This window comes from Lepisma saccharinum, chromosome 1 (genome assembly GCF_977018435.1).
Source record: "Lepisma saccharinum chromosome 1, izLepSacc3.1, whole genome shotgun sequence".
Classification (NCBI taxonomy): domain Eukaryota; kingdom Metazoa; phylum Arthropoda; class Insecta; order Zygentoma; family Lepismatidae; genus Lepisma; species Lepisma saccharinum.
The window spans coordinates 199,638,635-199,652,869 of NC_139229.1; the positions used below are offsets into that span (position 1 = coordinate 199,638,635).

The following is a 14,235-nucleotide window of genomic DNA, read 5'->3' on the forward strand; positions in this document are numbered from 1 at the left end:
ATCGGGGTACTTTTCTGCTCTGTGATTCCCCAAAAAGTTTTTGACGACGGACACAAAGCTCAGCCAGGCCTCAGATTCGATGTAAGACATGTAAGTTGTAAAATTGGCATCATTTATAAGTGTACGAATTTGTGGTCGTCCGTCAAAGATTCCTGCCTTCAATTTTTCAATCCTTAGTCCTGGAAAAGTGTGGCATATATATTTGAAACAATCACCACTTGTATCTAAGGCCTTGACAAACTGTTTTATCAACCCAAGTTTAATATGCAGTGGCGGAAGGATGATCTTGTCCCTATGTATCAGCGGTTCATGAATGATATTAGCTTTTCCCACTGTAATAGTTTCCCTTGGGGGCCAAACTTTTATCTTCCAATGCTTTTCTCTAGCACGACTATCCCACAAACATAGGAATCAGGGATACTTTGTGTACCCACTTTGCTGTCCTAGTAAAAAATTCACCATCTTCAAATCCACACACACAAGCCACTTAAGTTCAGCATATTCAATTTTTTTCTAAAACCATTTTTATGTTTTGGTATTCTTCCTTAAGGTTTGTTGAGTGTCCGGTATATTGCCTAGCAATGCTTCATAAGTTGCCTAGCAACAATTTACAAATAAATAAATAAGTTTCTTATGGGAATTTCAGCCCATTATAAATTTTGATATTACCGAGAAAAGCGTAGAGTAATTTTACCTCCTACATTTTCCATGGTGTGTTTATTTTTATAACTGGAGTCAATTCAACTGAACCAATCATACAATTGGCAATCACAGCTGTTTTGTGTGCTGAAACTGTTATTAAACTTTATGCCGCAAAATAAAATCTTTTTTTTGTTCCCCAGTGTAATCAATGGGATTTACATTAATAGAAGCAGCAATTTTTTACGTCTACGGAGAAAAATTCACAGAATGCATGCATAATTCCCAGAGCCAATAATAATTCATGCATAATTTCTGGAATTCCAGGTGAGTACATGTGTAGGGGTGTATCTCTTGAAGGACAAGAAAGAGGTCTACTTATTAAAATAAATTATTTAACATGTTATTTTGCCACAAGAGCCAATCAAGCAGTCCAATGCCTATTACATCCTGCATGTTTTCATTTTTAGCAAACTAAAAAGATGTATTAGGAAACGTTCAGAAAAATTATTAAAATACCAACTTTTAAGTTGTAATGACAGTGTTAAGAGTTCTACTAAAAAAAGGTAAAGTGTTCCCCTGTGCATAGCACCACGCCATGAAGGCGTATAGGGGGTGTGGGGGTAACGCCCCACACTTTCTTGATCCGGTCGTGAGTGGGGGTGATGTGATCAGCATCACGCCCCTAACCGCCTTCACCCCCCAGGGTTTCCCCCAGGTATCCATGTTATTCGACGCTGGGTAGGCGCCGGGGCCGCTTCCACCGTTAGAAAAGTTCCCGGATTTGAACCGGCCGGGGATCGAACCCGGGACCTTGAGCATGGTAGTCAGACGCGTTACCGACTGAGCCACCGCGGCCACTTAAGAGTTCTACTATTCAATCATATTAATTGACACATGAATATATTACCTTGGCTGAGGCTCATGTTTAATTTCTCTAACTACTTGTGATGCTGCAGAGAAGACCTGTTGTTTGGCCGGGCTCTTGTGTTCTTCATCACTGTCTGCTACAGTCACACAGGATATCACGTTTTTCCTTTGTTTTGTACTTCCTCTAGGAGTAGATTGTGTACTGGAAATAAAAGTATCAAATACACATTAAAATGGCGAAGAAAATTTCACAGTGGATTTAATTTAACTTTCACTATATACATATATAACTGACAAGTAAGTTTATCTCACAGTTAAAGACCTTGGTTATAAAAAAATTGACAAATGAAAGGAAATTTTAAAATAAATTTTCAGACCTAATGTGGTGCATAACATAGTATTGGCAAGAATTTCGTATTAGTCCGTCCATCCATAATAATGTATATGCCTAAAAAGGGATGAAAAAAAAATTATGTTAATGACTAACTTGTGTTATTTCGTGACTTACTATGCATAACATTAGGGATGAGCCAATACCACTTTCACCGGATGCCTATACCAATACTGATTCAATTAGAGATTCTCACTTATACTTGGGAAACAAAAGATTCAAAGCAGTTCAGAACATTGTTAAAAGTTCATCACCAGAACTATACCATATCAATTTACCAGAGTTTTGCTTTTCAATATTCATAATTTATGATTATTTACAAAATACATTTCTTCCAGAATGCTTTTGGCAAATTAAATTATGCATGTTGCATGACATTTTTGCAGGTCCTGCAAGATACCCACCCAAACTCCAGAAAAGTTAGGGCCAGTATAAGTGATTAAATTTGAACCAATTGGAGGGGGGGTACCAATACAAATACTTCAACATCAGTATCAGATCAGATCTAAAAAAAAATATAAAAGAACATTTTCCAGGGGATCATGTTGAACGAACTTGAAATGAGGAAATTTCAAACAAGTGTTCTCCGGAATAATGATAATGATGAGAGCATTGTAAGCTAAGGCCAATTTAACCTGGTTGGTAACACGAGAAAAGTTGTTTCAATGACGTTGCCTACAATTCTTTATGTAGAAAAATGAAAAATTGTTGAGAATTTGTAACATGTTGCTTTATTGGAACCATCAATACTGAATGTATAATTTGAGGAAATGTAAAAGATGTGAATGTAAAATTTAAATTCCTTTATTTCACTTAGTCACAATCAATTTCTGGCAACAGTCAATGTCTTAAACTTAACATCTCTACGTAACAGCCTAAATATCCATTATGATATTCAATGTATACCTTCAAAGTGATGACGACGAATGTGTTACACTGCTCCAGAAAACTAAACTAAACTCCATGATGCAACAGCTCTTTGGTAAAAATGTAATTACATTTTTTCACTTAACAATGTGATGAAACACTGATTAAATAAAAAAAAATATCAGCTGCAGAAGATATATTTTTATACTGTTGTTAAATATAAAATAACTGTGATTGTACAGACAATCTGTCAAGATTTATGTACAGAAAAAAAAATAATGGTTTGCCATACCTGTGGTGTACTTCATCTTGTGGAGTGACTGTTAGCACAGACGGACAGTTATTGGAATTGATATTACAGGAGACACTTATTTTTGACCCATGGCATGCTGTGCAGTTTTTATCCTTGCAACTGTAATGGATAAATTAAAACAACAATTATTTCTCAAAATAATCTATATTTATCTGTAACAACTTGAACTTTCAATACTCTTATGAGTTGTTCCATTTTCTATTCCAACTCTCACTGTTCATATCCTGAATGCTTTTATTTTCATAAAAGAATAAATTAAACCATGTACCAACATAATTTATATTCTATGCACACGAGTATGACTAACACCTCTTTCACTCATATTTCTAACTACCCCATGGAAGTACACAGAGGTTCGGATCCCACTTTAAACAGCAGGCCAAGTCCTGATCAGCCATTCTGTGCATAAAGAGGACTTAAATAAATCATTTCTCATTTCCAAAACAGCTCTCAACAAGTTTCATTTTGTAAAGCAGTGTAATGTAAGGATTTCAATCCATACTTACCAGTTTCCAGGAGCCTCATCTTCACTATCCGAGATAGTAATAACTGAAACAGCTGGAGATGGTGTATCATGAATGGTAATTGTCTGCTGACGAGCTGGAGCAGCTTGTTCTTGTTTTGAGTTGGTCCCTGAACTGCCAGCTACTGCTTGGGGATGCCAATGGGAAGTAGCCACTGGAGAATTTCGAATTCGACTATGACTATGACTATGGCTGTAAGCAGATGGTTCTGAAAACAAAAAGTACAGGTAATATTTATAATTGTATATAAAAGTACAAGTTTACAGATATTCAAATTCCCCCAAAGTACAAATAAATTTGAAAATTTCCAGCTGTAATAATCAATATATGTTAAATGCATGAACAAAGGAATTATAGGATTGTGACAGAAAATTCATTTTAATATAAAAATTAGAGGTGTGCAGGATGGGAAATAATTTGAAACCTTTTATTCTACACACTGTTTCCTATTTAAGTGGTAGTTTTTCTACATATCTGGAAAATAAATTTCTAATTTCAAGAAAAAGGTAAAGTGGTCTCCTGTGCTTAGCACCACGCCACCACACCATGAAGGCATATAGGGGGTGCAGGGGTAACGCCCAACACTTTCTTGATCCGGTCGTGAGTGGGGGTGATGTGATCAGCATCGCACCCCTGACCACCTTTAGCCCCCAGGGTTTCCCCCAGGTACCCATGTTATTCGACGCTGGGTGGGCATCGCGGCCCCTTCCAACGTTAGAAAAGTTCCCGGATTTGAACCGGCTGGGGATCGAACCTGGGACCTTTAGCATGGTAGTCAGACGTGTTACCGGTTGAGCCACCATGGCCACAGATAATTTCATTATTGATCCCAGTACGGACTTTTGAATTAAGGTTGTAATATGTTGTGTGCCATGTTTTATAACCTACTGGCTCCAAGGTAAGTCAGACATAATTGTTCTGGCACAAGGCGTAACAGTTTGTTTTTTAAAATTCAATCAATAACAAAACACTAAAATATAAAAAAAAAGGACTGCACAGTAGGATTCAGCACACACATAGACAACATATATAAGAACACACGACGACTCTTGGACTAATGAATTCCTTTTCTGGGGTATACTACATGGAAAAACAAGAGAGTTCACCTGTTACACCTCTACTAATTGGTAATAACTTTAAAGAGGCAAAGTGTATTTCTTACAGAATTGATATGCATGAGAAAAAAGTTAACAATATTAGAATTAAAATGGCCAACAAAAGTATATTCATTTACTCACCTGTCGGAGGAGTGCCTTCCTTTACTCGCTTTTTGACCGGACTTAATTGGGTAGGCTCCTTCTTTTCAGTCCTAGGAGGTACACAATGGGTGCTAACAGGTACTGTGAGATGGTTCACCATGTTGTGGTGAGCCACTGGTGGAGCATGTGCCTTTGTGCTCCTTTTGGAGGTGTTCCAACTAGCTTGACTACTGACAGCATTTGTGTGGTCTATCATGGGATCGTACACTTCAGGCACCTCAACAGGAAATACTGGCCTTTGTTCCTGCAAAACAACAAGATTCTACATAATGGGTGTCAGAATCGTTAATTTCATAGACTGATTTTTAAATTATGGGCACTTCAGCATATAGGTTATTTGTTCTCATCACACAATATGGAGACAAGAAGCTTAACTAAAACAACATTGAGAATCCCAGTTCTTACTCAATTTCTAAAGCTTAAACACTCCTTATACTGATCGCAAGCCCAACTGTGACTGACCTACTGTTTACTACATAGCTCTATATGTCCATCAATTGTCTTCGGGGGTGTGTGCCTCGATGAGTGTCAACAACCTTAGTTGCGAAGTAAGAGCTGTAAGAGTAGAATCACCCTCCTGTTACAATGTTGCCAAGCGTATGTCTGTTTTTGTCAATTGTTTTTATTGACTCGTTTGTAGTGTTTGGGTGTTTTGTGTACTAATGTTCTGTGCTCTGTGTACTATGGTACAGTCAACGGCAAAGATAATGGTAGGCAAATTGTCCACCACTATTTTCATTATTTTTTTATTCTAAGTCCTGTGTTGTTTTAAGGAATGAAACTCTGTTTGTTAGTACAGGCATTGTTCTCTGCTTATTGACGTCATTATTTCAATTCATTGTAATCACATTATTTGGCAACATGCTGTGTATCCATTGCTCATTTGTTTAGTCCCGCCAGGAAGATTTGGTGTCTTGCGACTTGAAAATGTCCAATGTCAGTCGAAGAGAATTCATCTGATCGCCGATTCATTGTTTCCCAGCCACCAGTTGGAATTGCGAGCAGTATAGCAACAACCAACATGTCTGAGGATCTCTACACCGGTTAAGTGGACGTTGTGAATGGCCACTCAGCACACATATGGACAAACAGGACATGGGTCCAGGTGCCAGAGCCTCATTGGTCTACAAGACTGCAGTTACCAGGGTGTACTATGTGGAAGTGAGGTTGATTTTGGGGAGCCTTCTGTAGGGGTCAGTCACCCCTCTCTTCAATGACAATAAATACAATACAATCAACAATTTATTTTCACAGTACCAAAGTAATACAAACAGATATGAAAACCTTGTAGAAAAAGTAGTAAAAATTTAGTTTTATTTCACCCCTTCAAAATATGTTACTCTGCACAGCAATTTGACTATTTTTCATGGATGAAAATCCATCCTCCTTTTTGAAGAGGGGCATCAAAATGATTCTAACATTAATAGAATGGAAATAATAATTGCTTTTATTTGCATTTTTTTAAAACTTTCTTGTAGTATTTTTCATTGCTTTTCCAGGTTTTCTAACTGCATTTGCTCCTTCATGGCCATTTTATGCATTGTAGTCATATTCACATAGGTGACTATGGTCATTCATGAAGAATTCAGGCTTAACTAATATATAATGTAATTTTATGTGTCATCACCTTCTGTACTCTGATCATAAGTGACTACAACTAGCTTTCATCTGAACATGATGTTTAATTTGATAGAAAAATACAGTATGTGGGTTTTAAACTTAAAATTCCTCAGAATGCCAAACTTTCTAAGATTCAAAACCCTATTATCATAGGTTTCTAGGAAAAATAACATTGGAGAAAGAAATTGCATTTCACAGTAATTTTACCTGCAATATTGTGCTGGAGTCAACAATGAGAGGACGACCCCAATCCCCAGCATCAGACAGCAGAGGCTGCTGAATTGCTGCATGCTGTGGCGGCAGCTGCTGCCATGACGGTACTATAGCCATTTGTCGGTTCGCAGGCCAAGATGTCTGAACAGCATTCTGTAAAAAGAAAATAGGGATGTTATGAAAAATCATCCCAATTTATATTCTGAAAAAGCATCTACAATTCTACATATATGTGTGTACACTTGTGTCAATTATAAATTGTGAGAAGTGAGGCAGATTTTCTGAGAAAAAACAAATCACAAGTATGACGATAAATGTGATGAAAAGAGAAGAAAGTGAGACTAAATATCGAGAAGACAATTCAGTCTAATCTATCTCACTAACCAATCACTTCGATAAATGTCCTCGGTTAAATATGAAGTCTTGATTGGCACATCATTTTATGTATATACCTGTCAAAAATTCAAATCAATGTAGTAGCTCAGTAGGAAGCTACGGATATATGTTGAAAAGGAATACCAGCTTACATATGCTAATGAATAGTGTTTATGTTCAAACAATAATAAATATTTTTATAATTATTATATTGATAAAAAACTAGAAATAACAAAAGTTACAAGAGCATCAAATTATGCATTTGCTTACAAGAACATTTAGAACCTAAAGTCACAGACAACTAGTATCAGAGTAACTAGTTCAAGCCCGATTTTTTAGTATGTGTTATCTTCAATTGTTTTTTGTTTTATATTTTTGTCAATAAGTGCTTAACAGCTTGAATGTTTGTGTAGTAAATGCACATATTTGCTCTGTTACAGCTATTTTACAATGCATATCACAATACACTTATCTAATGATTACAATTACCATTTTTTGAATGTTGATACAAAATGCCAAGAATGACATAATACCGTGCGTCCATTTCGATCTGCAGCCGAGAGATCGGGAGAAGCGTGGCGGGCGGCACTGACGGAGATGCCGACATTTGCAGCCTGAAATGCCCGCTTATTTTTATGGACATATGCAGACATTTATATAAATATTGCAAAACGAGCACTAACTTGTGTTATAAGAGTATGGTTTTAATTTTAGTAGCTTAGTGACTGTATGTGCCGATGATTTTGACACGCCCACCTCTTGTGAAACACGGCGTAGAGGTTTGTTTGGAGAACGTTCTAACGCTGCACCAATATCATCAAGTTTTGCTTCGGTTAGAATCCGTCGTTTTTGCTAAGGTGTTTTAAAATTTAACGATACAGTTTCTCGTAATTTAAGGACAAGTTATCTAACCGTATCTCTGTGTGGAGTTGAAACGCATGGGAATTTCTGTACAAATTACCTACACACGTCTCGACACGAGTTTGTTTTCACGTAGGTACGTGTCATACATAAAAAATCTTTGTTCTAACGTGAATCTTGCGGCTGGCATTCCAATCGTCTCACTGACACGTCACACATACACACTACAATAACACAAACAAGTAACTGCAAGTAACCAAGAATAACACTCTTGCGCACAGTACGAAATTAACACGCTCTTGGTTTACATTGCTCGCCACTATATTTACAACTCTGTCTTCATCTAGTCGCGAAGGAACAAAAAACTCGAGCTCAAATATTTCGGATTGCGAGGAAGCTCACGAAAACCATTCACTTTTATCGGTTTCGTCTGCAGTGTAATCCTGATACAGTGTTGCACATTCGAAACTTCCAAACGATTCCCATCGCCACAAAACTCTTTCAAGGATATAAACTTAAGCAGGACGTTACTGATCAAAACCATGATTAAAATGCTTTTTTATCTGTGGCTCTTAACATCGTTTCTATACCGTATTTATTTGTGTATATAAGAGCAGAACTTGGATGAATTACAGAAGAACTTTTGCGTGTTATAACACAGGTTAGTGATCGTTTTGCAATATTTATATAAATGTCTGCATATGTCTATAAAAATAAGCGGGCATTACAGGCCGCAAATGTCGGCTTCTCCATCAGCGCCGCCCGCCACGCTTCTCCCGATCTCTCGGCTGCAGATCGAAATGGACGCACGGTATTATACATTGAACAATTTTAAAGAATTGACCTTTGTATATAAATCTTGATGCCAATGAAAATGTAAACAATTTCAATAAATTTAATTATCAATTTGAATGTAACTTATCTTGCTTGTCTGAAAGAACATATTGTCAGTCAAAAATAACTGTTATGATAATGAATTCAGAATATTGCACAATTTGATAATTTTGTCATGATATACAAATTGGCTTTTTTAAACATCACATTTAATGAAATTAGTTTAAATAGTAATTTCAGACATTTAATTGCATTATTATATGAATAAATTTTGAGCAATCATATGAGTAAATTATTATAAATATTTCACAAATGTGGAACTTTGAACTTAGCCTAACCATTTTCAAATGTTGTTATGACAATGTATTATTTTTATTGTCATACAAGTTATGAAAATATATGATTACTTTTAGTCTCTTTCCACCTGTTCTGTGGTGTTTCAAAATATTCAAATATGACCGGGACTTTTTTTTTTTTAAATACCAAATCCTTAATTGTCAAATACTTCTTTGCACATGTCACCTTTCCACGTACTCCCCTTCAGAGTACATACATTTCTTCCTACGTTCTGGAAGCATCTTAATGCCCTTTTTATATTTATTTTTTTCGGTTGGCTGCGTATCCACTCCAGAACACTGCCAATGACGGCGTCGTGATCTGCAAACTGCATGCCTTCCAAACAGGTAGAAATCACTTGGGGCCAAATTGGGACTGTATAGCGGGTGTGGTAGAAGGTCCCATTTCAATTTGCTGAGGGTTGCCGTAGTTGTTTTGGCTGTATGAGGCCATGCATTGTCTTGAAGGAAGGCTACCCGCTCTCCACCTCTCTTTGCCTTGGATTGGATCTTTTCCTTCACTTCTGTTGTCAGGAGTTGCAGTGACTGTTCTGGCATCTGTAAGAAAGTCTACATGGATAACCTCCTGCCAGTCCCAAAAAATGTTGCCATCACTTTTCCTACCGAACGGGTCCTCCGTGCTTTCTTGGGTCTGGGAGAACTGGTATGCCGCTACTCACATAATGACTGCTGGGACTCGGGAATAAAGTAGTGAACCCAAGTACTTACACCACTCAAACACACGGGTTTGTGAGAGAGAGACTTCCTCATACTGTTGTTTGAGTCTCTGCAAAATTTCAGATGGCTGGACGTTTTTTCCAACGAGAAATTTGATCACAATGTTTTGTTCCACACTCCACGGCACCTTCTGTTTGCTCACCACTCTAGCAACACCCAAGACACGACTGAATTCTCCCAAGGACACACAAAAGCTGCACATGGTAGGTTGTTTGAAGAAAAATCAGTCTTGGTCATATTTGAATGGCCTAGTATAAGGTGCCATCAGATGTTCTATAATTACTCTAGAAGTATATGATTTCAGCATATTCTAAGCTTTACAATCTTATAAAAAGTGGGAAAACTTTTGGCAATACTGCTGTGTGTGCATTTTTTTTTTTTATTTGGTAGGAATGGCACAGCTTAACTGGTATTCTATTGGTATCGGCCAATGTAAGTGGATTTTTCCTCACAGCCTCAAATCAATGGATACCTGGGGTGGTAAAGGTGGTCGGAGTATGATGCTGATCACATTACCTAAAAAAATGGCCGAGATCAAGAATGTCCTAAATGTGCCTTCATGGTACAGTGGTAAATGCACGGGGAACTTAACCTTTAACACAAAATTATGTTAATAATTAGAAAATAAAGCAATTATGATACTCACTGTCAAAAGCATCTGCCTACCGCTTTGTTCTACCATTGATACAGGTACATATTGTTGCTGGGCCGCAACCTGGAAGGTAACAACAGAAACATTAACATATAAGTGTTATTTTAACATGTAACACATGATATATATATAAAACATGGTCTGTCTTACCTTTTCAGCTGTGTTTTATACTTTTAAATTGTAAATGAAATGAACATGTATGTTCACTCAAAATTATACTCGAGAGAAATTTGAAAAATAGAAGCTAGTATAAAGTTATTAAATCCAATACTATATATACACACACAAATAACTCAGCATTATCTACAATTGTAACCAATTCACTACTCTCATTTCAAGGGTGACCCAAATCCAAATCTTTTCCTAAGTCACTTTTCTGGCTATCTAGGTTAATAGTGAAAATAAATGTACGTATGTGTGCGTGCACATGTGTACACGCAAAAATCAATTAAAGGCCAAGGCCATGGATCTTTGACCACTGCCAGCCAAGCAGTTTTCAAAAATTCCTCACCATTCAAAAAAATGCTATGATACACGGTAGGATTCAAAAGTAATGAGCCTTCGTTCAAAAAGACATATTTATTGAGCTGATCGGTACAACTGACTAATAGTCTTCAAAATAGGTACCTCCTGCATCAATGCACTTCTGTAGGTGGCTTTTCCATGACTCAAAGGCGTCCCCGAAGTCCTGTTCTGGGATGGCTGCATGGGCTGCCATTACATTTGCTTTGATGTCCTCGATGGAGTCGAAACGTTTTCCTTTCAGCACTGATTTTAAGCGTGGAAACAAGAAATAGTCAGGAGGCGACAAGTCTGGACTGTAGAGAGGCTGGGGAACCACAGGAACGTTGAATCGGACCACGTAGTCGTTGACGATGAGGGCGGTGTGGCTCAAAACTCGCGGCACAAGTTTCGCGCAGACATTCTGCATGTGCAAGTCCTTGGTAAAAATGTGTTGCACCGTTGTCTCCGATAAGTTCAGGGCTTCTGCTACTTGGTAGAGACTGAAACGCCAGTCCGTGTTCAAAAAAATCACGCGCTCGTTGCACATTCACGTCAGTTCGGGCCGACGACGGGCATCCAGACCGGCGCTCGTCAGTCACCTCTTCCCGGCCCTCACGAAAAGCCTTGTGCCACTTTTTGACTTGAGAAGAGGACAGACACTCAGTCTCAAACGCCTGTTGAAGCATTGTGACCGTTTCGGAAGGAGACTTGCCCAACAGGATGCAAAATTTGATCGCGTAGCGTTGCTCTAACAAACTTTCCATATCACCGTGTCACGCACCACCGTATAGGGGCTACTGTTAAGGCCGATGCTACCGCTCCGAAAGCTGGGAGCTAACTGACACGTGTTGCTCTGCGAAGCCAACACCCACCACCACCGTTCATGTCAAGCGGAGTGCGCTGCAGGGTGCGCACGCGTCAGTATAAAGTGAGGCTCATTACTTATGAACCCTACCCTGTATTTCAAATTATTAAAAGTTAAATCTGCTTACCTAGAGCATTCAGAGCTGTTGTCTAGGTATTCACAATAGTTTCATAGCCTCAACAACAGCATAAAACACATCACATGAATGCTGTAGAAGATATTGCAAGCAGATGCAATTTTTCAGAATTTGGAATATCGTAGTGCTGCTTTTTTTTTGGGGGGGGAAAGGCTAGGAATTTTCAAAAACTGATTGGTTGGAAGATCCAGTGCAGCATTAAAGACTCATCATTCTAGATAATTTAACACACACTGACAATCACATTACAAAAAGACATAACTAAAATAATTATGGCTTCTGAAATAACTCCCGCAAATATCCTTACTACACATCTCAAAGCAGGATTAGGAAAACTTCAACGAGTTATGACAAATCATGCATACATCACATCTCAGAAACCAGTATGCTTTGATATGCAATGGATGTAACTCAAACAAACCCACATACTTTATAAAAGAATACCCTTTGTGATATGCCCAACAATATACACAATTAAGGCAGCAACATCTTGTAGCAATGAAATATTTTTGAACCAGCATTTAAATTTTTATTCTTTATGCATTAAACAATACACCACATCAACACACCTTAAAGAGTGTGATGATTTGTGAACATGTCTATAGTTTCGAGCTCAGTGCTGGTTGCGGGTAATTTCCAGACATGCAATTTTCAATGGTACAGTCACTTCAGGGTTGTAACGAGTCCATTTACTTTCAATAGGATCGTTAAAAGTCAGAAGTGTCGGTAAATTGTAACAGAATTTTAACCGAATGGTAGCATACCAATACTTAAAGCCACATATTTATAGTGAATAAAAGATAAAGATTTCAGTACAAAAACTGGGCACATTTCGGGATCAGAAGCAGTATATAAAATGGCATTTCTGTGTTAAAAAATGGTGAACATTATCCAAAATTTGATTTTAAAACTACACTTATTACATGTAGCATATTTTCTGAGCGGCTATATTTCGCGTGAAAATACGATACAATCTCATGCTTCACTGCTGAACGCATGGCATTTGGGTTGCGACGTATTGAGGTAGTTATCGTGTTGGCCGCTAGATGACTACACTTGGTATCACTCACTATGCTCTTTTTCGCCAGCTGACACATTACTACACTTTGCCTGGAGCACAGCAGCAAGACAGCAACCTACTTCGCCCGTTCTTTAGTACTGATGTGTTGTGTCAAGGAAGCCACCATGTGGTGAACAAGTTTGCATGATGACGTGCATCTTGACCACGTTGTAACGCAATTGTACAAGGCAAAGTTACTTCACAAGTTGTGATGGAACGTAGAAGATATGCAAGTTTTTGATTGCATGTGAAGTGAAAGGGACTATGCAAATTACGTACGTATATATTCAGGAGAAGAATACTTGGAAAAAAGACATGTGGGTACTTGTGCATTTTGGTGCAAACTATTTGTGGAAAGAGGAATCATGCGAATCTTTGCTAGGAGGAAAGAACAAGTGACGAGCACGAGGAAGATGCAAGAAGAATGCCGGTACGTGAAATGGTGCATTTTTGACTAATGTGATTGCTGCTTGACCAGGTTTTGCATATTGTGCATGCCTCGAGTATTCAACGACAGAACTGCGTCCCATTTAAAAGGAGGATTATGTTCGGCATTGAACTAATGGTATTTTCCCTGAGCGTGAAATTCCTACCCAGATGCACCGAGAAACGAGGCCATTTGTAGCAGCAATGGGAGCTATTAGGAAAGATTGTGATCTTGCCACGAATGACGATGTATTGTGTTCCATAGTTCCAATTTAGGAACGAGGAACAGAAAATGAAGTATGTACTTGCTAGTGCGTGTGTCTATTTGATTTTGGTGATAGTCGTATTTAACCATTAATAAGAAGGAAGATTTGAGTTTGCATAAAATTGGATTTTGGTGGAATTAATGTATCCACGTGACCATGAATTCAATGATCGACTAGTCATACTATGGAAAGCAACCAAAATGCAGTTTCCTTGCAATCGTTGCAAGAATAAAGCAAGTTCTATTTTTGTGTGCAAATAATTGCATAAAATATTGCAGCCTCTGTATACGCATGCTTGTATTGTCGAATGATCAAGATTGTTACTTATTATGCTTGAATAATAAGTGGACCACGATTGTTAATGACTAGAAATTACTATGAATGGTTGCTATTAATAAATGTTGTTATAGTTAAATTGAGAATTACTGTTATCATTTATAAGAGAATCTTCTTGCTATAATGATCATTGGTAAAACAAATAATCCTT

The 14,235-nt window shown here is 37.8% G+C and overlaps 1 protein-coding gene across 5 annotated transcripts in view; it reads right to left on the minus strand.

Annotated features, from left to right (window-relative positions):
• Positions 1 to 14,235, minus strand: part of Hipk (Homeodomain interacting protein kinase) — a 79,544-nt gene that overhangs the window by 24,625 nt on the left and 40,684 nt on the right. For all 5 annotated transcript variants that reach the window (XM_083110696.1, XM_083110703.1, XM_083110711.1 and 2 more), the window contains exons 11-16: positions 10,486 to 10,554; positions 6,691 to 6,849; positions 4,843 to 5,107; positions 3,587 to 3,812; positions 3,060 to 3,179; positions 1,550 to 1,711 (exon numbers count right to left, since the gene is read on the minus strand). In XM_083110696.1, coding sequence (XP_082966822.1) covers positions 1,550 to 1,711; positions 3,060 to 3,179; positions 3,587 to 3,812; positions 4,843 to 5,107; positions 6,691 to 6,849; positions 10,486 to 10,554 — 1,001 coding nt within the window. The remainder of the gene's footprint in view (positions 1 to 1,549; positions 1,712 to 3,059; positions 3,180 to 3,586; positions 3,813 to 4,842; positions 5,108 to 6,690; positions 6,850 to 10,485; positions 10,555 to 14,235) is intronic.